Source organism: Ammodytes marinus, assembly GCF_949987685.1.
Source record: "Ammodytes marinus genome assembly, chromosome: 1".
NCBI classification, from domain to species: domain Eukaryota; kingdom Metazoa; phylum Chordata; class Actinopteri; order Uranoscopiformes; family Ammodytidae; genus Ammodytes; species Ammodytes marinus.
Genome location: NC_137230.1, coordinates 25,783,831 through 25,808,971, shown reverse-complemented (window position 1 = coordinate 25,808,971; position 25,141 = coordinate 25,783,831). Strand labels below are relative to the sequence as shown.

At 39.8% G+C, this 25,141-nt stretch overlaps 1 protein-coding gene across 1 annotated transcript; it reads right to left on the bottom strand.

Moving 5' to 3' along the window:
* Positions 1-816: 816 nt before the first annotated feature.
* spata17 (spermatogenesis associated 17) lies at positions 817-24,109 on the bottom strand (the record flags this gene model as incomplete). Its single annotated transcript, XM_080028667.1, has 8 exons — positions 817-969; positions 8,139-8,384; positions 11,542-11,665; positions 18,148-18,251; positions 20,699-20,749; positions 22,324-22,405; positions 23,495-23,584; positions 24,042-24,109. 8 exons carry the CDS (start codon positions 24,107-24,109, stop codon positions 817-819), a joined length of 918 nt encoding a protein of 305 aa, XP_079884793.1.
* Positions 24,110-25,141: the final 1,032 nt, after the last annotated feature.

Below are 25,141 nucleotides of genomic sequence, written 5' to 3'. Positions count from 1 at the left end.
AGGTTGAGCACAAATCGATAATTAAGTAACAATTGCAAACAAAAATTCAACAAAATAAATTGACAAGACACAGGAGAGCAAATGTAAAAGCACAGACATAAAAGTTCCTTTAGAAAATTTCTATTTAGTTATTTGACTGAAGTGAGACAAAATAAATATGCTTATAATAAACCCAATCAGTAGCAGTATTTAAATAATCTCCTGGCAGAAACCCATTAGTTTTTTCTATAATAAGCCTGTGTCGATTTGCTATTAAATGTTGCAGAAATGTGTTGAGTGCATACAATGTACATGTGTCCACTTCTATATGGGTTGGCCAATGATCCAGGGGTTGGCGGTTCGATCCCCGCTCTGCCACCAGTGTCATGGTTGTTGTGTCCTTGGGCAAGACACTTCACCCACCTTGCCTCGTGTGAATGTGTATGACTGCTATATGTTTGAGGTGGTGGTCGGAGGGGCCGTAGGCGCTGAATGGCAGCCACGCTTCCGTCAGTCTGCCCTAGGGCAGCTGTGGCTACTATGGTGGTTTACCACCACCAGTATGACTGTGTGTGAATGAATGGAACCTGGAACCCTGTAAAAGCGTCTTTGAGTGCCTTGAAAAGCGCTATATAAATCCAATCCATTATATGTGTTCACAAGCATGTATGCATTGGTGTAAAAAAATTAAATAAATACATAATTAAAGAAAACCTTTTACAAAACACATGTTTACGTTCATGGGTGTGTGATTGTATTTGAGAATGCTGTAGTCTGATTTTGCATAGGTGTTTTTGTTTGTTGTTGTTATATGTAGAACGTGTCTGTGTATCATTCTCACAGTGTGCCTCCACTGAGCCTAACGGACTCGTGTTGTCGTAGCTGACTCTGGGCCTCCTCCAGCTGTGTGTAAGAGGTCTGCAGACACATGGTCAGGTCAGGGCAATGCACGCGCTGCTTCCACACTTCCCCTGGCTCTCGGAACAGACCCTGGGATAACCACAGCCACCAACAGACACACATAGACATACAAGAAACAAGATAATGATCACTGTATCTTTCTGTTTCCGACACTCATTCTTTTTCTGATCCCTCTCTCCCACAGGTGGTGATGGCTTACTGCTAAAACCAGAGGCCAATCCTCTTTATCCCTACTCCTGTGAGGCAGAGAGAGAGAGGGAGAGAGAGAGAGAGAGAGAGTTAAAAGAGTGGAGCGAAATATATTAGGAGGATAGAGAAAGAGGAGGGAGTGTAAGCATGACAGAGTAATAGTGAGGGATACAGAGGGTAAAGAGGAACAACAAAGAGAAGCAGATACATCTACTACATCGTCTGATGAGCCACAGACACCTGTGGTTGAATCAGTCTTTATCGCCCCTATACTCCCAATGTTAATATCCTTCATTTTCATTTTTGTCTACAGCACATTTAAATTATTGCTTTCCCTTCATTTGTCATACCCTACCCTGGAGTCATTGGTTTCTGATGTCTACTGACATATCAAAGTTGCAAAGACAAAGAAGTCTGCAAGTTATGGTGACCTTCCCTATCTAACCTCACTTTATCCCTATACCCTTGAGACATTGTCACACTCTTTCAATTAAGGAACTGAATACATTTAGAAACTTTTTCAAAACCGCGTAAAGTACAGGTAGATGCAAAAGGGGAGACTGTATTCTTTGAAGTTGGTTATTAAGTAAAACAATATTAATGGTTTATATATGAGTCATCTTATTTTACACAATATAAACAAATATTTTGAATTTTCTTTTTGGAGTGAACAAATAGCAGGAATGTTGTTTTCACACCAAAAAGAACCAAGAGCCAGTTCCGGGCTGGTGCTGGTGCCAGTTCAAAACTGGTTACAGCAGTATCCCAGTTATGAACCGGTCGGTTTCACACCGACCAGAGCCAGCCATGGAGCCGGCAAGAGAACAACGTCATGACATCACTGTAAACGTCTGTGTACGTCGCCCGACGCCGCTGCTCTCGTGGCTAACGCTAAAGCTAGCGCTAGCTTTAAGCACAACAACTCAATACTGGGGCTGGGGTAGAACCGTTTTTTACAGCCCGGAGCCGGCTCTCTGGCGGTGTGAAACCAAAACACTGGCTCTAGTTCCGAACTAGCTCCGAACTAGCTCCGATTTTTCGGCGGTGTGAATTTTAGATTTGATTTAATTTAAAATGTTAGCAATCCTACATACAAAGGCATTTTTCTGTTACAAATTCTAAATAAATATTGAAACTTAAGGATCTGGTGAAGATGAAGAAAACTTCAAACTCTAAATATGCTTTAGTATGTGTAAAAGACTTTTCTGAGAGTATAGTGGGTAAACTTTGTGTATCGTAGATTAACTTAAATGTTGTAGCTTTGTTTGAGGTGACCTTCAGTTGTTGTTTGGTGTTAAAAAAGGAGGGATGAGAGGGGGGAGAGATAGAGGGAGGGACAGGGACCCTGTCCTTGCTCCTATCGCCACGGGATCGGTGGCCCGGCCTGACCACTTCCACAGCCAGCACCTCAACCTTATCCATCACCACTAGATAGTTATCACACCAGGGAGGGAGGGGGTGTAGGGGTGAGTGCAAAAGAAAGAAAGGGGGGCTATCTGCACTAATCACACACACACACACACACACACACACACACACACACACACACACACACACACACACACACACACACACACACACAAACAAACAAGCAAACAGACGTACGCATGCACAAAACAAAGAAACATAAGAAGGGGTAGAGAGAGAGTCAGAAAGACAGACATGTATAAATATAGATACATAATTTCTTATCCATGTGAGCACCGAGAGCCTTTCCTGACACCATTTATGAACTCACCCTAACTACAGCCATCTGGAGACTTGTCTGGGTGTGTGTGTGAGGTGCAGCTAATAAAATGAGACAGATCCACGCCTCATTTCTGCTCACTTATGTTTTACATTACTAGAAACTAATAATAGGGAAAGCACTTTGCCATAAAGAGCTCCAGAGTGTAAATAACACAAATGGTGAAATGGCTCCTCATCAAATCATCAACATACACACACATATGCATGCACATAGTCACACACATATGTTTATGTTAACAGAATTTAGTTTGCTTTATGATTGTATAATATTTTAATGCACAATACATGCTTTCTGGCTGTTGAACTTTGTCCCAGTACAAGTTGTTGTTTAGCCTTGAAGAAGAAACTGCCTAATAAGATTTTGGCACATACAGAGGTATGACGCATTCATGTGCACAGTAGTTTCACTCCCCATATTCTGTTATCAGACATTGTATGAAGGATAACACCAGCTGAGATGAATTTCTGGGAATATCTGCCTAATTAAAATGTTTCTGCTTTCGCCAGCAAAACGGGCTGGACACACAAACCGAGTGTATACGCCTACACATTTCACTACATATAATCTCTGTACACTGTTCATTCGATGTATTCAACCATGTATCAATCCAGGTACATTGTTGATTCCCTTGTATGCTGTTTGCAAGTAAATTCACCTGCTTTCAAGAAGGCCTGACTCAGTTTCAATTATTCAAACACTTGGGTAGTTTGATGAAATAATTCTAGTAACAAATGGTCCTTCGAGTTGCCGGATCCAACATCCTCTTCTCTGGACAAGAAGAGCCTGCACGTGAAGACGGGGGAGTCTGCGACTCTCCACAGAAGACCTCCAGCCCGTTGCTACAGGGAGAGGCCGTCAGCAGACTCTACTTGGACGGAGAGGGGGTGACGGAATCCAGAGCCTGAGCGAATCGAGGCTTTCTTGAAATCAGGTGAATATTAACAGCTGATTTTGTTTTATATTTGTTCTTACTTAGAGACGAGTAAGGTAACTACTGGCTTACATAGAGACGAGTAAGGTAACTACTGGCTTACATAGAGACGAGTAAGGTAACTACTGGCTTACATAGAGACGAGTAAGGTAACTACTGGCTTACATAGAGTGGTTTGAACAGGGTTCAAGTCCCTGTTCGGGCCCCACGTTGGGGTCTCAACCTGTAGTGTTTGGGAAGATGCACTAGAGACAAACCTATCTCAACCTGTAGTGTTTGAGGAAATACACTCACAACAAATAAAGTCTCAAAAATGATCATTAGTGTGGGGTCGAGGGTGGTCCCTTTATTCTGACAGATATAGTTTGTTCCATTGGACTGAGAGTTCTTTGTAATTTGGGAAGGTTTTATGGAGGCAAAGTATATTTTGTTCCATTAAACTGAGAGTTCTTTGTAATTCGGGAAGGTTTTATGGAAACAAATTGATATCTGGCTGCTTGTTGTTACTTAGCCTGGGGATATAGTACTGCTCCAGGGAGTTAGTCTATGACAGGTTGTTTATTTGTTTTGTTTTGTTATGTTTGTCAATAGTCTACAACTGCAGAGTAGACTTATTTGTTTTGTTTAGAATACATCACATAGGGTGTTCTAGTTTTAAATTGGTGAATTTTGTTAATCAATTGGAGGGAATAGGGGTCTCCACCCTGTTAAATTGATTACTGGGTAATTTGATATTAGATTTTACATTTTAAAAATTAAATTACTTGTAAAAATGCCTATCAGAGAAAATGAATGTACTGCAAAGTCTTATCAAGACAAAGGAGAAACAAAATGCTTGTCTCCTAAAGATGACCAGAGTTCTGACTAAATTGCTAAACGCTTTAAAGTTTAGAGCTGAATATCTCGCCAATCCAAGCCCCATAGTGAACCTTAAAGATTAAAGGTGCAGTCAATCATTTAAAGTCCCAGCATAAACTTAAAAAAAGCGTTCTTTTGTGTTCTTTTTATGAAAATGTTCACTAAAAAGAATTATTCAATGCTTTTGATTTGAACTACAAGTTAAAAGGGATTTGTGTGCTGAACAATGTGATCATAATGTGTTATATGATAGATGAAATGCATGTTTGAAAAGAGAGAAGGAGAGAGCACATGGAGAATGTGTGTGTATGATTTCAGTCTGTGCAAAAATGTGTGTGGGAGACGCAGTCTCTGTGAGGTGAAAAATGGGAGTATCTGAAGGAAAATGTGTGTGTGTGATTCAGTCCCATTCAGAAAAGGGAGGGCCTGCCTGCCTGTGTGTGCTTGAATGCTGCCCAAACACAGACAAAAAATGTGAACTGAAGAATGAAATCAAACCTATCCTAAAATGTTGTTGTGCGTTAATTGTGACATCTAGAGCAAGCAAAATGGATAGGATGATATTTTAGAAACAACCCTGGCAGAATGATGAGCATTTCTTTTGAGAACATGTTACTGCTCAAATTCATTCTGTTTCAGATGCAAGGAGAAGACGAAGCTGACCATGCTTCAATAAGGACACATTGGACACTGAGGAACAATCTGAATAGGTTATGGTAATGCCTAACCATTCCCCCAGTGACTGTGATATGAAGGACACTTTGCGTCAAAATGCCACAAAAAGGACTTGTTGACCATCAAGACGACCTAGGTTCCTGTTCCCTGGCTTCTAAAAAGACTGTCCTCTCTGAAACTGTACATAGACGATGTTGCACCAGTACACAAACTTGCATTTTCACCAACTGTGATGTTGATGTACTTGATATTATTCTGCTTGACTGAAATATATTTACTAATATGCTTTGCCCTTTTGCTTTGAAGTGTTACCTGAATGTAACATTAAATATTATAAAAAGGGTGGAATGTTAACAGAATTTAGTTTGCTTTATGATTGTATAATATTTTAATGCACAATACATGCTTTCTGGCTGTTGAACTTTGTCCCAGTACAAGTTGTTGTTTAGCCTTGAAGAAGAAACTGCCTAATAAGATTTTGGCACATACAGAGGTATGACGCATTCATGTGCACAGTAGTTTCACTCCCCATATTCTGTTATCAGACATTGTATGAAGGATAACACCAGCTGAGATGAATTTCTGGGAATATCTGCCTAATTAAAATGTTTCTGCTTTCGCCAGCAAAACGGGCTGGACACACAAACCGAGTGTATACGCCTACACATTTCACTACATATAATCTCTGTACACTGTTCATTCGATGTATTCAACCATGTATCAATCCAGGTACATTGTTGATTCCCTTGTATGCTGTTTGCAAGTAAATTCACCTGCTTTCAAGAAGGCCTGACTCAGTTTCAATTATTCAAACACTTGGGTAGTTTGATGAAATAATTCTAGTAACAGTTTAGCTAAACAGACAACAAACATAGTCACACATGCACAGCTGGATCATGATTGTTTTGTACTAAGATACATCTCAATCATAGCAACTGAAAGGACTCAATCCACCTCAGTTAAATTGTTGTATTTATTGGATTTGCCTATTTACACACAGATTTTGGTTTCTTTAAGGCACATTCAGCTCCATGTTTTGGTTTTTCGACATTCGTTCAATCAATAATTTTATTTGCTTTTAAATGTTTTATAATGTGTTTTATGTATTCTAATATTGCCCCTGTAAAGCAATTTGAGTGGCCTTGTGTCTGAAAATAAACTTGCCTTGCCTTGCCTAAACAGCACCTTCCAACCATTCACTATTTTAACAAGCAATATAGGTGAGTTATTACTGACCTAAAATCCAACAGGCAGCAAGAAAGAAAACACCAATGGAATGCCAAGGTTGTTATTTCTGCTGGATGCAAGGAAGCTGTGAGATTTAGGCTAAATTAGTGGATAACATTATATTATGCCAAGACTGGATTCTTGAGAGTTGTCTTAAATAAAAGGCTGTGGTCAAAAGTGGCTGAAGCAGCTTTAAAGGTGAAGGGAGCAATATATGAATGTTAATATAAGTGTTAAATCTCTCTATATTCAACCAGTGATCAGTTATAAAGTGTGCACACTTCATAACACAGGTCTCTCAGTCATCCGCTCTGCATGTAATCGTCAAATACACTTTTTGGGTATCCCATAACCTGATATCCAATCATAAGAGAGAACGCTACAAACCGGCACGTCTCAATGCCGGTGCATGCGCAGAGAGCGACAGAGGGGTGAATGTTTTTGCGCCTACAATGGTGGAGCAGGTAAAAATCCTTCCCAATGTCTGTTTTAATGGTTTTTATCATATTTTATTGCACTTCGCAGATCTGAGATGACGTTAGATTAGGGCTGCAACTAACGATTATTTTGATAATCGATTAATCTGTCGATTATTTTCTCGATTAATCGATTATTAATCGATTAGTGGTTTGTCCCGTAAAATGTCAGAAAATGGTGAAAAATATTGCTCAATTTTCCAAAGCCCATGTTGACGTCCTCAAATGTATTGTTATGTCCAAAACACACAGATATTTCAGTTAACTGTCATAATAGGATTAAAGAAACAAGAAAATATTCACATTTTAGAAGCTGAAATCAGAGAATTTGGACATTTTTTATTAGAAAATTACTCAAAACGATTAATCGATTATCAAAATAGTTGGCGATTATTTTAGAGGGAGGGAACTGCTTAAAGAGGGAGCGAACTGCTAACTGCAGTCACTGACAGGAAGTTAGCTAAAACTACCATTTCGCTTACTGAACTTTTAATATGGTAAAATAGAGGATCCTAAAGACATACAATTAAATAGCTCTCACTTTCTCTTATATATTTCTCTGATGCATATTATACATGGATATTATGCTCCATTGACCCAACACATTAAATAATTAATCATATATTACAACAAACTCTCAGAAACAGAAGTTAAAAACAAAATGTGTCAATTTCACATGAAAGTAAATTAGCCAATGAATCCTTGTTTGCCTGTCACAGCACAGATCAAGCCATTTGGTAAAACCAAGATGAATTGATGAGGAACACAAATGAGAGCTTTACATAGGATGGACTTTTGAAACACGTTTGGCAGTAGCACAAAGCCACACAATCACACATACAGTAGCCAGTAAATTAGAGACACTTAATGCCTCTGTACAGTAGCCCCCAGAGAGCTGTATGCTATGTTTTAATGATGTCACTCTTATTAGAAAGGCGTTTGAAAGGATCTGAGCTTTTACTCAAGAACCATCTCTAATGACACAAGAAAGGGATGTTGGGCAGAGGGGGTCTCAAATACTTAGAATGACACTTTCTAAAACCAATGCTCACTTTCACCTTATATTGATATACTTTGTTTTTCTGCCTTCATTTTTCTATGTCTGTTACAGTCCGAGCATTTTCTTTCTCACCTGCTGCTTCTTGTTGGCAATGGGGGGCAGTATGGGCCTGGAAGAGTAGCAGATTCCGGTGGTTTTGGTCTTTGGGGATCCAAGAGTCCCAAAGAAGTTGTCTTCTGTTTGGCAAGACATGCCCAAAAGACAAGCCTTTGTGCCTCTGGGGGCCAGCCTGGTGGGGGCCTGGTACTTGACCTGCCTCAGCAATTGTTCCATCTCATGTGGGGATGTCCTGAAGGGAGAGTTGAAGACCCCTGGGCACTAAAGAAAGAGAGAGAGAAAGAGAGAGAGAGAGAGTTTCTGACTGGTTATGAGGTCAGACCCAGTGCAACTGAAAATATCAAGACATTGTTTTTTTAAAGAGAGGATTGAGGAGATGCTGTGCAACAGAGATCCCCCCAGAACCAAAAACGCTGCAGTAGGATTATTATAAAGTGGATTATTTTTCATAGATTTGCACGAACCAGGATATGTACTACCTGGGTTGATATACTCCCAAGACACAAAAATGTTTAACAGTAAAAATGGTAAAAATGTATTTGGAGTTGGAATAAAGAGAGTTTGTTTATCATAGGGGGAGGGGATTAGCATTAAATAATAAAATATAGTTTAAAGGAATCGTTAAAAAAAAATGTCTTCACTCTCCGGCTCAAGCAAAGGCGACAGAAACCGTTCCTGTAACGGTGTGTGCATTTATGATATCGACATGGGAAAAGGTTGATCATCCAGGTTAGCTGTCAAGTCAAAAGATATACTTTACAACATCACTTAATGCTCCTGTGTTCTTGTTGGGACTTGTTTATTTACCACGTTATGTTGCGCTCTTTATTTTTACACTTTATGTCCTCTTAGAAACAAGGAAGTGCCCGTGACGGTCATGTTTGTATTAAGTTATATAATGACATTACATGTAAAAATATAGAGCGCAATATAACCTGGTAAATAAAACAGTCCCAAAAGCAAACAGGAGCGTTTAGTGATGTTGTAAATACGCAAAATAGACTACAGGGAAAAAACAAGATAGAACAATATTAAATGACTACAGGGAAAATATGCTGCATCCCTCTCAAATCTGGGATAATATATGACTTCAACCGCTTTGTTCAATAGAACAAACACAAACAAATACACAATGTACAAACATACAAAACTTTGCTGCCCCTGATCTGAAGAGGGGTAGAGATTTGCCTCAGTAATAATTATTCAAATCACAGGGATCCATTTGCCTGTGTGTTAATTACCAGACCAAAGCTTTGAGTTGGAGGACTCTGTATCTACTCTATATGCTAATAACACCACTTGCTATTTAGGCCACTCTAAAAGACTGGGACAACGGAGAGAAAGGAGAGAGAAAGGGCATAAGTGGGAAATTGCCATATCGACCCAAACCACACTCTTTTATAAATAACATATTAACAGACTGGTTAATTAGTAAATGTTTCATTATTGGACCATGAGTTCTTTTGATGTAAATGTCAAGTGTTTCAGAACGAGTAGAGAGAAATTAATTCAACTTCGCAGACCCTGATTTCTGTAACCATTGGTTGTAGACACAGTTGGATAACAGCATATGTTTAATTGGTGGGATCTGATCAGTTAACAAATCTGTTGCCAAAGCTGATATTAGAGCTAATGCACAATTTTCTAGGGTCAAATTGGGCGGACGACCTCTTAAAACTAGAGCAATTTTCACAACTGCAGTTAACATAGGCACACAAACATCAAAAAACAATTTCAATGCGATGAGGCCCAGAGCTATAACTGCGTTAGATTATGTGTTTCTTTCCAATAATGCTATGGATAAAATGTAACCTCAAAATAGTTGGTACATTAGATCATTCAGGAGAATCTGAAGAAGTGTATAGCATTCTAAAATAAGAGAAACACTAACCCAACATCCTCATTATCAGGACCTTCTGTTTATTAAATGACATTTCTTATGTGTTCAGTATAAGTCTATAAATGCATTAGGAATGAGCTTACAATCCTAAGTCAAACAGGAAGGGACAGAAGGCTGGGGACACACAACACAAAATCCTCACCACTCAAACACACACACAAACACGCACGCACGCATACACGCATACACGTAAGCCCAAAAGTACCAACCTAGCTACGGGAAGAGCAATGATGTTGACCCCAGGAACACACCATCTCTGTCTCTGTCATAGGGACTTGGGGCCTTTTGGTAAGCTGTGTGTGTAAGTGTGTGTGTGTGTGTGTGGGCTGGGGTCCGAGAAGTGAGAAAGGATGAACTGTGTGGGAGAGCCATCTATTCACTGCTGACAAGGTCAGAGCTACGAAGGGATAGAGTCCCCTGCCATATGCAGAGAAAAAGAGAGATGTATAGAGAGAAAGAGATGGACAGAGGGCGGGGAATAGCACACAAACTTTTCTTTTTGCTTTCTTTCCTTCATTCTTGTTTTTTCATTGAATATACAATTCAGATATATGAAATAATGAACAGCCAATTCATTTAATTTGGAGTGTCTGATCTCACTAAAAGCAAACTCCAGCTTATACACCACTTTTATTATAACAATGTTGGTTGTTGTGTGTGTTTGCATCTCCGGGGAACATGGGATACCTGCAGGAAGTAGGTAGTGAGCCAGATGATGGCGATGCTGGTGGCACAGGCTTGAAGGAGAGAGACAGAGAGAGAGAGAGGGACAGAAAGACAGGGGTAAAAGAAATACTAAGAGATAGGGAGAGAGAGAGAGAAGTGGGGGGGTGGGGGGTGTCGTGGTGCTGAATCAACAGTGACCAGTGTGCTTTGTCTTCATTATGATCCCAATGGGGAGTCACAGAAATGTGTTGGTGCCACACACACATACACACACACATATACATACTGAACACCTGTGCCAGGGGAAGCACTAAAATACTCCACTCAGCACATCAGAAGAGCCATGAGGACACATACTTACTCATGTGCCCTCGCACACACACACACACACACACACACACACACACGCGCGCACGCACGCACGCACGCACACACACACACACACACACACACACACACACACACACACACACACACACACACACACACACACACACACACACACACACACACAGCCCACCTATGTTGACAAAAGAAGGAAAATAAAGTAGAATGTCTTGGAGGAATGTGATTGTTATTTTGTGTGTGCATGTATGAACTGCTAATCTACTGACTTCACACAGTCAATAATGTTGTTATTTTTAAAGATAATTATTTTGCATTTTTCAAGCGTTATTGATAGTTTGGAGGGACAGAGATGAAATGGGGCAGAAAGGGGAATGACATGCAGAGAACCAGGTCTGCTGTGAGGAGTGAGCCTCTAGGGAGGCGCTCTAACCACTACACCACGAGCGCCCCCCCAGAATGTTTGGTTTATAGAAACAATAACATAAGATTACAGCTTTAACTAACCTGGTTGGTACTGAGGAGGTGGTGTAATCGGTGAGCTTGGAAGACCTTGGTTGTCTGCTCTTTCACCCTCTCCACACAATCTCGCTCTCTCCTCTGGAGTTCCTCAAGCTCATCCAGCTCCCTCCTGCAGACACCATAACAGAAAATATATTTGAATTTAAATTAATTCATTTATTAGATGAATTATTTGACTGGGATCATGTTAAAATAGAAACATATAAAAAGAATTAGGAATTAATACATTTCATTCATTATATTACATTACATACATTATATTACTTAAACACTTCTGCATTTAGCATCATTACATATAATAATCATATTAAACTTATGTTTGAATGATGACTTTTTGAGACAAAATTTACCACTTTCTCTCACATTATCCAGACATTCAGCTGACCCTATATCAAAACACTGTTTAAATGTAAGAATTGAACACAAGATCAACTGGATGCAAGAACATTAGTGCAGACGCATTTGGAACGCAGCCTTCTGTTGTAAAGCTGACAGTTCCCTGAAGTGCCCTTTGGTTGGATGGAAAACTGCTTAATGATAAGAGAGGGACTGGGACAGGCGTGGAAAGACAGACGAGCTGTGGGAGAAAAACAACGAGAACGAGACTGCTTGGACGTATAAAAGCTAAGTAAGATCGCAAGAGCCTATAAGTGGGAGGATGATGGATATATTTCATCAACGCAGCCAGGACAGGTCCGTCTGTGACATCTGTTAAGCGGAGCTGGCTAAATGGGATGCATTAAAAGCCCATGTGCAGCCATTTCAATCCGCAATCACACAGCCTTATTGTTACAAGGGGGTAATAACTTAAGAAGGGAATTGGAAACAATTACTAAAACACACAAGACATGGTAATGTGAAAAATACACACATGCACACAGAGTAAAGCCTTAGCTCAACAACAATCCTTTCCGTTTCTCTCTTTTACTACCCTCCTTTTTTCTCTACCCAACTTCTGTTTTCAATTACATGCCTCCGCAGAGGAATCAGAATATTCATAGTGTGTCTGTAATGTGAGGTTAACACATTCTGCGGCTAGTGACATTTAGAAAGAAATCACAACACCGTTCCCATTGCCTTTGCATTCTCATTCCCTCCTCAGCACAAGATTAAATTACAAAATAAATGAAATATGCAGAGCTCTGTGTGTGTGTGCGTTAGTGAGTGTGTGTGGTGAGAATGAGAGCAAATCTAAATGTGTCTGTGTGTAATAAGCACATTAATTTATGTGTAGCTGTATGTCCATATGTGCTTACGTGTGTGTGTATGCGTAAATATAGGGGTTGCTTGGCCCCTATTTTTACAACTGGCAAACAGGAATATTACCTATTAATGTAAAATATAAAGTTGTGGTTTATGGCGTCTATTTCACAAACCAATTGGTGCATGTTTACAGTAAATGCATGTATTTCTGTTCCTTTACGGGGGTCAGGAACTGTTCTCACATATTTGTGTGGGTCTGAGCTGAGTGTGTTGAAACGGGACTGTATCAATATGTATGTATATTAATGTTCATACTATGTGTTCATACACTTTTGATTGTGTGTGTCCATATGTGTGGAAGTGTGTGTGTGAGAAAAGAGTGAGTGTGTGTGTGTGTGTGTGTGTGTGTCAGGCTGAATGGGTGACCTTTGCTTCCCTGCCCCCAACCCCAGTGTTATTAATTGCTGTGTAGTGGACAAAAGCCAAACAGATTTGTAACGGCTGAAGGCATCTCGATCTGTGTCGCCCCAACTATCCGCCACAACATACAACCCTCATTAGCTCTGTTCGGCACGCAGCACGTGCCCTGGGTGTGTGCATGTGTGTCTGTGTTAGACTGGGTAAGAGAAAGAAAGAAAGAAAGAAAGAAAGAAAGAAAGAAAGAAAGAAAGAAAGAAAGAAAGAAAGAAAGAAAGAAAGAAAGAAAGAAAGAAAGAAAGAAAGAAAGAAAGAAAGAAAGAAAGAAAGAAAGAAAGAAAAGAGTATGGTAAAACCCTGGCTTGTTTTGTTGTTGTATCTTATATATTAAACAATGCTGATGCCTTGGTGGGAATCTGACCTGGGTTGACTTCTGAATATGACAATGATTATATGGGCCAAAACTTTAGAGTACATACAGTAATGGAGTCACACTTTAGGCTAAAACTGTTTAATTCAAAATTTGACTTAATTATACAATTATAATACAGAAAATGTACTGGTTGACTAACCATAACCCTTGATAAACAGGGGAACTTATTAAAGTAAGAACAAAAAGAGTTTTAATCTACAGTACAGTATGGTAAAGTGAATATTATAAAACGGGTAGCTCAAATCAAGGAATACTTTAATGCGTTCTGCTTACTGGAAAAACATTTTTTAGCCCATACAATTTTACTTGAGGGTCAATCAATTATAAGACAAAATAAAAGTAGGGGAGAATGGGGGAATCTGAGGCATCGGGTAATGTGAGCCACCCACTATAGGCAACGGAAAACATTTATGGTCATGTGAGATATATGTTTTCAAGCCCCTCTCATTTCCCCTTGGCCATGAAAGAGAGGGCCTCATGGTGCTGTGGTAAGCATGTTTTTTTCACCAAAATAGGTATTTTGCATGTAAAAGTAAATCTTAATCAACTGTTGTGCCAAAGCAAATGTATTCACGTAGAAAAACTTCTATCATACGTGTTGATGAACTACCAACATATAAAAACCATGTGATGATATTAGCTAAAGATTAGCCTGAAATGCTAAGAGAGGTATTTTTTTCTCAAATTGTGGTTGTGGGGGAAAGTGAGCCAAATGGGGGTAACCCTTGATTTTTCTGGTCTGGCTCAGTTTACTCCACAGCTGGGGTAAAGTGAGCCACATGACAACTTTTTTTTAAAACAATCATATTTTCACTGCCCTTTGTCTTGAAAAAATTCTGCTAATGCCAATTTCTAGGAAACATCCTGAATTAATGGGAAATGTGTAAATTTGAGTGATAAATAATTTTAGCTCGCTTAGAGGGGAGCAAATGTAAAAAGTGGCTCAGATTACCCCGTTCTCCCCTACTGTATTTTTACAAATGTTTTTTGCATGGTCATGTCAGTACATTTAAATATAGTGTTGAATCATGCTATACTTGTTTTTTTGAAATAAAGATTAGAGTTATAGTTATTTTTTGCACATAATATAATTGTTTAGTATTGTAGAGGGTCTATACTCTTATTATAATGATTATTTTATGCTTACACTGCCCTTAGCTTATAATACAGTGCTAGAACTATAGATTACTTTTGATTATCTGCTGGACTGCTGAACAAGGTGATCAAGCACACCTGAACTACTTCCATATAATTGACAAGTGACATTTTCACCCTGGACTGTTAACTTATTTAAATGGATAATATAGTATAGCTAAATTTCTCACTTCTTTAATAATTTAATCCTTGGTTCATAACGGGAAGTCAAGGGCTGATCGGATATCAGAAGGAGAGGAATTGTGGGACAGCAGGCCACACCCGCGGTCGTTCAGGCCAGCACCGGAGCAGCTAATTGGCCAGGTTCTAAATATTTAATGGAAGCTTGACCTGATTGGCTGTTTTAATTGCTCCAATTAAATAATTCAATAGCAGGCAAGGAGGGTGGTAGTCAGCCTGTCAATTTAGACAGTGGCCAGCTCAATGTATTGAGCCTTCAACACCTTAATAACACAGCTTCTCAATGTAAGTGACTGACTTATTGATAAACCAATTCACTTAACTAGTGAAACCGATGCCATGTAAAAGAAATGGAAGTAAATAATGTTGCCAGTGTTGAAATGATCTCAAATTAATATATTTTATTCAAAAAGAGAACAGCATTAACAACTTCATGCAGTTGACATACTTTTTCTCGATTGTGTTACTCTCAAAAGCTATATCCGATAGAGGCAGGGAGAGCACATGCAGTACCTAGATTTCCCTTCAAAACACACACACACGTGCACACACACACATGCGCACACACAAGTATACAAATCCAATCAGGCTGAAGGAGTGAACTTGTATCTACCCAAACTGGATCAGAAAGAAAGAGCAGTAAAAGAAAGACTGATGCAAAGAAGCGGAGAGTGATCGCAGGGCAGGCGTGAAGGCAGGCCCGCACTCTCTCCACCATAGCAGCTCTCCTTTCATGAATGTCCTTGAGAGGGACACGAGAGAGGGAGGAATGAAGAAGGCTGGAGTAAAGAGAGACCGAAAAAAAGTAGAGGGAAGTGAAGAGACAACATAGCACCGGAGGAAAATAATTAAACACTAGTGTTGTTCAGCATAGCAGCACTGAGTCCATAAATTCTCCCTTGTTCGCTTTGGGATAAGCTAAAATATTTTACCACGTCGTTGCAACATCACAGCGAGAATTATTTATCTGATTATGGCAGTAATAATTACCCGGCTGCTTCTTGCAGATAGAGGAATAATTCATGCAGTCAACAGGCCGTGGTTGGTGGAAGGAGAAATGACACCGGCACATTTAGTAAATATGCAAAGCGGGCTTGCTCTGCTTTCCTAATTGCCCCCGTCGTCCCACTGCATGCCCTTATTAAAGCCCAGGAACTTTAAGTGTCTCCCTGACAAAGTGATAAATTGTTGGGGTATCAAGGCAAACTGTGGCAGAGTGGGGACTGCGCTGGGGTCCTGACTTCATTAGGCTATGCAGAAGGAGAGGAAGGATGAATGAGGATGGACACCAAAGCACAGAGAGAGAGAGAGAGCGGGAGAAAAAGATACAGAGCAAAATAGATTGAGAGATGGAAGGAGAAAGAGAGAGGACAGTGGTATAGGATTGAGGGAGGGAGGTGGAGTGAGGGCAGGGGATAGAAGAGGGTAGTGTAAGTAGCGTGTATTAGCTGGTTGCTGTACCTAATGAAATGACACAGATGGTTTTGTGTGGGGGAGATCCTTCGTGAGAGAGAAGGAGAAACAGAGAGAAAGTGAAGAGAGAGAGAGAGAGAGAGAGAGGTTCGGAAGTCTATGTATTACTCCTATATCATTACCATGCACAGCCGATCAGCCTGCACTAAATGGGGACCATTAGTCCAACTTTGAATAATTTATGCAGTGGGTTGGACAGACAGACTTACAAAAGGGAGGGAGCAGGTGGATTAAAAAGCAGACCTTTGCGGGGTGAGTGATCAGGCAGCGTGAGATCCGAGGGCTCAACGGCTAACACAGAAAGGATATCTTAAATAAATGCCGGCACGGCGTTAATTGATCGTGACCCAGGCAGCACTAAATAAACATGTGATTAACTGGAGAGAAAGTGACCTCAACACCCCAAACCACTGTGGAGGGAGGGGCTGTGTGTATGTGTGTATGTGTGTGTGTGTGTGTGTGTGTGTGTGTGTGTGTGTGTGTGTGTGTGTGTGTGTGTGTGTGTGTGCGTGTGCGTGTGTGTGTGTGTGAAATTTCTATGAACTCTGCTCTTTGTATTTAAACGTGTCTTAAATATATGATAAAAGATAAGAAGAGAAAGTATAGCAACATGTAATACTCTCAATAATATTGTTTTTACAGAAAGGTTCCAAAAAAAATAGTTAAAAACAAAATGTGTTGTTTAATTTGCTACTGTCCATATTACTTCATCACAAGCTTCCTAACTTTTAGTCCAAATACAAATTACAGATATATTTTGCTCTGGCGTCTGTGAATGCTCATTCCAACATTTAAGTCAGGTTTGTTAAAAAAGGTATATGCTATATATTTATGTAGTAAGACTGTGTACCGTTTTAGACAAGATCAAATATTATAAGCACAATCTTGGTTTTGCATCTTTGGTCGCAGGTTTAGTGTCAGAAGTCTTGACAAAGGTGTGTGTTTGTGTGTTTGTGTGTGTTTGTCTTTGTGTGCTTAAAGAGGCAACACTTCCTTAATGACCTTAAACAACCTAGTTCCCTCTACATCTAAAAGGGGCAAAGAGTGTGGAGGAAAGGTGGAACGCTGGTGGGGAAGTGAAGGGGGGGGAGTCAGTGATCCAAGGAGCACTTTAATAAATTTACATTTAATTTTAGCAAAAGCCTAAAGATATTTTCCGGTCAAATATATTAGCAACATTAAAAATGTGACTATTAGCTAAACGTGATGGTTTTTTTGTCAAAAATAAAAGATGGCGTATCTCTAGCAGTAAGCCCTGGAGCAAAGGATGTTTTATTAATGCACGAGCTGCGGTTCAAATCAGAAGCTAATTTTTAATTTCTTCACATCGTTCACTTCTCTCTCTCTCTCTCTCTCTCTCTCCTCTTGCTCTCTTCGCCTTAAGCCCTTTAGAAGAATTCTCTCTCTCTCACCTTTTATATTTGATTCTTTAACTCTTCCTTTCCTCTTCTCCTGTTCTCTTTCGCTGAGACAACAATTACGCAAGTAAATACTGTATCTTCTCTCTCTCTCTCTCTCACTCACACACACACACGCACACGCACACGGACACGCACACGCACACACACACTTTAAAGTAATGCGTACACAAATATTACAAAGACAACAGAACTTTCTAGACAAATACATTTTAGTACAGGAGTAGCAGGCCTTCATTCAATTGTAATGATGTCAAATAGCCTGTTCTCAAAGCCTCATCGCACTACAACTTATTTTATTTATTTTTTTACCTGACAAGTTCATTTTTCACAGCAAGTCCTTCCAGATAGCTCTTCCGTGCGTAGAAACTGTGCATATACTTCCTCGCAAAGAATCCTCTCCATCTGCGCTGGATCTGCGAGGGATCAGAGCACGATAGAGGTTTTTAATCAGACGTTTCCCCAACATGGGGAAATGTGGGAGTATTTCAGATTATTAGTTGTGCTCTTCCAACATATGTGGTATTTTTTTTACAATATAAAAAAAATACCACATAAATTGTATTGATCTCTTAATATAATCTTAAAAACCTTCTTCTCATTACTCAAACTTGTAAAGGACAGATTAAACTTTTTTTTTAAATACATATGATAGTATTAACACACAATATATGGTAGAACACCATGAATGACCATGCATGCAGTTTTTCCTCCTGTAGTGATGAGGGGACATCCAATGGGGGGACAGATAGCTGTCACAGCTCCACACGTTTAACTGTATCAGTCCACATTGATTGTGGACGCTGCAGATTAACTAGCGCACACACACACACACACACAGCAGTGGACCATTTTAAAGCGAGGGGGCGGACGTCCTTCAGACTAATTAGGAGATTAAAACAATGGCAGGTAAAATAATAATCAAACTATGAGAAGAGGAGAGGAGAGAAGAGGAGAAGTGGAGGATGGGGAAAAACAACAAAGAGCAAAATGAGAATTAGCATTGATCTGCCAGTCAATAGATAATTTTAAATAAAGTAATTGCCGCCTCCCAAGTTCTTGCTGACCTTTGTTGACTAGTGAAATCGATGCTGTTGAATCTACAAATCCGAGGTGCGGCATGTAAACACTGGTTTCTATTACGGCCCTAATACATTATCCTCTGTTAGCTACCATGGCGTGATAAAAACAACAGGACGGGAGAGAAAAAAGAATAGAAACAAAATTGATTCAAAGGAAGTATCGCAAGGGGATTCTGAAATGATTGTTTCTCCTTATACAGTATGTCTACCTTTTTATTTCTCTCTTTCTCTCTATTAACACAATAAAAAGAATGTTGGTCTCCCTCGCTCACCTTTTAACTTTCATAAACAATAACCAACACTTTTCTTTATTCTCTTATTCTCAGAGGTAACATAAAGGATTCTGGTATTGTAGTTAAGTGCTCACAGGCATGACACTATCTTGCTAGATATACGCTATCTAAGAAATCCTTACTTATGATATCTTTAAGTTCTAGAGACTGACAGATAGTATAAAAATATACATAACAAAAACGTTTTTCTTCTTTCCAAGGTGACATTATCAAGGACAGGTCCAGGTTCTATATATGTCCACAGTACCCTTGTAATATTTAACTTACTGTTTAACCTTTGCAGTATTAAGTTGGACTTTATTAATACCCTTGGATGCATTTGTCTCTACATTTGCCCCATAATATATCTTTAGGAGCAGTGGGCAGTACACATGGCAGCACTCAGGGACTAACTGGTCAAGGGCAGGGGCAGGAGTATTAATAATACCTTCATGTATGTCTTGAAGAAAATTGGAGCACCAATTAAAGTAACCTATGCAAACACAAAAAGTAAAATGCACACCCTGCGCAGAAAAGCCTCATTTGGCCCTTGTGGGGTTCAAACCCAGGACCTTCTTGAATTGGTAACCACTGAGACACTTAGCTGCCCTATTCACATATGTTCCATTTTCCATTAAAATTCCTATTGCTTCCGTTAGGAAACTGTGGCTATTTTATATGGGTAATAAAGGGCTCTTTAACTCTAACTTCAGAAGCTTCTGCTCTGCTCTCCATGGTAACCTTTTGCCCCATGACCTAAAATCAGCAGGGTCAAACCCTACTCCTACATCTATGTCTCCCCTTATATGTGACATTTATTGAAACAACGGGGTGGTCAGCTTTTATTTGTTTGGGGTCTATTAAGTGTAAAACTTGAAGCCTTCAATTTTCAGGCTTTTACACCAATATGAAAATATTGCAACCATCTCTCCCCCAGCTGGACAGCGACACACCCTCTTCAATAAACACCAGTGGATTTTTTTGTTGGTCTATAAAACTCTTCTGCAAAGGCAGAATGAAACTGTTAGCCAAAAGAGTAGGCTATATGGAATTGTAAAAATATAAGGTTTCTGTGCAATATCCTTGTGTAAAAGTGCCAAAGCATCAGTCACATCGACTGTGGCATGATTTATGAGTTGAATACTAGTACTGATGGGATAAAGGGGACGTTTGATTGGCACGAGGTCTGATAAAAAATAAAATAATAATAATGTTTTTTTGTCGTTTACAACATTTCAAATTGCCACCATCACAATGTTCTTTCTATGTGTGTATTATATATGATTTAAATTTGATGTCAATTTCAACATGATGCCATTATGTACGTTTAAAAAAATCATGGAGAGAAAAAACTGCATGGCAGATTAGGGCACACAAGGAAGTGGTTTGATGAAGTGCTTACAGGTTGCTATTCATGGGGCCTCCCATTCAGAGCACACACGCAGAGTAACCGTGTCCCCCCACCACGGCACTCCATTTGCTAAAACAAGACACTGTGGTGATATTTACCCTGACCGCCATCTCCTCGTAGAAATTCATCTTCATGATAAAATATGCCGCCTGTGAACACAAAGGAAAAGATGGCGTTACATCTTGTCTCCCGGCCCTCTGATCTGTCCACAGCAGGCGTCAAAGATAAAGAGCTCTTTATACATAATACATCGCACAGATAGGGCAACTGCAGAGGGGGGAGGGGGCAGAAAAAGAAAGAGGGAAAGCAAGAGAGAAATGAGGAACAAGAGAAAAAGTCAGGAGGATGGAGAGAGAGGGAGGGAGAGAGAGAGAGAGAGAGAGAGAGAGAAAGAGAGAGCGGGTGGTTAACAGGACTTTGTATCAAGGGGAGGACGGCACTCTCTTAATACACCAACGCAGACCAGGGCCAAGAAAATCTATGGTAGTCAAGCAGAGAGCTAATGGAGATGTATGACGGCCAAACGCTCTCCTCTGGATTTCATAATCAATGACAGCGCTGCCAGAAGTGTCAAACAAAAGGCCAGAGAATATAATGCAGCGCCACTCGACGAGCCGTCGCACACCAAACGACGTGCCGGCCGACCACTGGGGGCACATTTCAGGAGCAAACTGGAGAGTCGGCCATAAAAGGGATTCATATCTCAACACGTCTTGTTTAATAAAGGCAGGGGAGAGAGGGAGGAGAGGAAAGGGGAATGGAAGACAAAGACTTGAAAGGAGGTTGTAAATTCAGCTTGATGTTTTGAGTTGAGGCTTTGTGCATGTCACATTACACATGATAGGGTTCGCTAGAGTACGAGAGAGAAAAAATACAGACAGGGAGAGTTAGTGAGAGAGAGAGAGAGGGAGCGATAGAGAGAGAGAGAGAGAGAGAGAGAGAGAGAGAGAGAGAGAGAGAGAGGGGAAGAATAGAATCTCTCTGGGATAATTCAAAAGTACAGTGGCAATTTTGAGTGATTCAAATTAGCGCTCGTCTCTTTCCAAATGAGACCAAACAACTTAGTTTTAGCCCCATATGTGTGTTGTGACACATCCTTCATCGTTTATTTCAACACCCCTCAACCCCACCCCCACCAGCCGCCCCCCTTTTCCATTTCTTGAACGCCTCCCAAACGGCGGCTGGCAGTTATGCTTTAGCAAACAGTCAATTTACAGGCATGATAAATAGCTTGTTGTGATACGTTTACAAAACTCAATCCAGGGGAAAATTATACGTGAGAGCGCTGGGTATTGGATCCGGTATCAACAATCTGTTCAATTAAGAAGCAGTTGGAGGCAATATGCTGAAAATGGGGCCTTGTTTTACTTAAGCACACACACACACACACACACACACACACACACACACACACACACACACACACACACACACACACACACACACACACACACACACACAGACACACTATACAAACACACTCCTCTACTTTTTCCGGCTCTCTATTCCTCTCCATATTCTTTATACATCCCAGGAGTTGAATATAGATGGAATTCCTTATCATATTGCATCATATTTCCTAAGTGCTAATTTCCCAATGTGTAATGAGTGAATTATATCTCTTAAGGTCAGACACAGGATTTAGGAATATAGCAATTGAATTCTAATGCATGCTATCATAACATGATCAATATATCTATTGCCGTTCCAGGCGCTGGCTTACCTTCACCATTTGTCTGAAATGTGCCTTTGCTGTAAAGCCCCGCCATATCTTCTGTATAATGATTGCCTTCTTGTGCAGATAGCTGTTGAAAAAAAAACATTTTGGGGAGAGGATTGGGTGTATATTCAGATTTACAAGGAAGGCAATTAAATTGCATATTTTTTCTGTTTATCTTGCTATAATGCTCAGAAATGATCTGAGTATACAAAACTAAAACCTAAAAAGCAAGAAAATAAAAACTTTGTAAACATACAACAAATGCAAAATACTAAAAGCTCAAATAATTTAATTCCTGTTAGTAATAATATTGTTTAAATTTATTTTTGCTATCATAAAGTGATGTATTGCTTTGTTTTATTTTTTTAAGAAAAGTGTGGTTTCTTTTTCTGCATACAAATATAGGCTGTAAAGGACTTCAATTAAAAGGTCAGGGAAACATTACACACACCAAACACATGCTCTCACAAAGACACACACACACACACACACTAAGAACATTTGTGCTCTTTCGATCATGTCTGATGAGCCTTTCACCCCCTTTAGTCAGCGGCTCACATTTGTATTCATCCTCAAACATACTCTAAATGCGAGTGCGCTGCGATCCTCTGCCTCCAATGAGGCCATCAATTTCCAAAAGGCCATTCATATGCCCAGAAAATCAATGCTTATAGTGGGATAGTACAACCCCGGAGTTGCACTTAGGCAGCTAAAATTGTTCCTAATTATCCACTTAACACATTGATCAATTAACTAAAGTAATCTGAATTAACCTACTGTCTCGAAGTTTGTCTGCTGACCCTGCAGAATGGTGCTGGGGTCACAGTATAGGAAAAAACACAGAGATAGAGACATTTATTTCTGTGTGTGTGTGTGTGTGAAAGGAGCACAGAGTGCAAGCGACATTTATTCCTGGGGGCCATTTGCAAAGCTCTAGAAGGGGGATAATTATGAGAGTGAGCTAGTATCAGGGTTTCCCTTAAAATTAACTCTTTATAGTCCTGCTGAATGCCTTCTTATCCCAGAGGGAAAAAGCAAACCTCAAATTGGTATATAAAATATTCAGGTGTGTACTTTATTTTTTGCCTATGGCATATAAAAGGAGTAGCAAAAGTAAAAAAAATTCTGGTTTACAGATAAGTGTTGGACAAACCACCACGCATTCACATTATACCTGAGGTAAGCCCGCACCTTGCAGGCTCTGAACCAGCTCTGTATCTGGGTGGCGGCCTGGTTTTCCGTCTGCCTGTTCTCCTCAGCTTGGCTAAGGCACACAGACATAAACAATAGCAGTTAATTACAGAATGAGTATCTCACTGTGAAGTAAGATGATCTAATAATATATCTATGTAGGCAGACTTTGCTGTGGGTCCCATGTGTTGTTTGCGTTGCAAGTGATTCAGAGTTGTATCACCCTTGGTAATGGCACTACAGACAATAAATAATCGTTACATTATACATTTAAAGCCTACATTATTGGATAAAGCACCGCCAAAAACCACATGCAACGGCTATTTTCTGGTAAGTATATCGTCAAAACAATGCTAAGTTAGCTAATGGTCAATGCAAACATGTTGAGCCAGTTATATTAGCCGTATCAACAAAATAAAGCGTGACATTTCAGGTTAGCTAATGAATGGCTTAGACTGCCACAATGCTTAGCAACAGCCACAATGGTCGTTAATATCTGAACAAATAAAACTATATGAAACATAGCCTACTTGTTTCTGCAGAAGTATTCCTTTTGAATGTCTTCAACTTCACTTTGTCTATTGAGCAGCGCCGCCATGTCTGCTGAGACCGAGAGTTTACCTGTTGTCTTGACAACACGGTGGAGATGCATTCAAAGGATCTAGAAAGTAGGAATTCTCCCCTGTGCACAATGAATGATGTCTACTTCACTGTCTTACGATCGTAGCCAGGGGGCAAAGTGGTTTTACAGACATGAAATGTTGTGACATGTTGTAAAAGGTTGTTCAGAATGATATCTAAGAGTAAGACCTTCAAGGATCACAACCTGGGTGGACAACCTGGTCAACTACCTACTGGAAATCTAGGAGGCCAAAATTGCTAATTGGAGCCATGGTTTTAAGGCTAGAGTACAATTTTAAATGTTCATGATGGCTATAATATCAGCCTCGTTCGACTTGGAGCCGTCTTGCTCAGACCTGCACAATTATGACGTGCGTCTTGCTGAGCGCACAACAAAAATGCTGCAAAAATGCTGTGCGCTCAGCAAGCCGAGCGTCATAATTGCGCAGGTTTTAGCCATGGACATATAAAGAAGGTTTTAGCAAGACGGCGACATCTCAAACGAGGCTATTATCAAGCTTTGCCAGTTGATTACTGACATTATAACAATATTTTTTTGTATTGAAGTTTTTTTCAGAAATGTTTATGCAAATTTGGCAATATTTCGGCCTAACTAATTATGGGTACTTTAAAAACCATTAGTGTCGAAAGATTTTACAGAACAAGAACATGTTTAATTAGTTAGCCTAAATGTTGCTAAATTTGCATATATTTTCAAAAAAACTTCAATACAAAACATTATTGTTCTGATGTCAGTAATCCACTAGCACGTTTTATTTTGAACATTTAAAATTCTACCCTTGCCTTTAATCGTGGCTACGATTTGCAATTTCGGCCCCCTGTAGCTTTCCAGTAGATAGTTTACCAGGTTGTCCTCCCATGTTGGGATCCTTGAAGATCGTAGATACAAGTTTTACAACATTCCATGTCTGTTTCCCCAAAAAAGGGGTTTTGCCCAAAGGGTATTGTAACAAGATAGGACATTTCCAAAAATATCTGACCTCTCTTG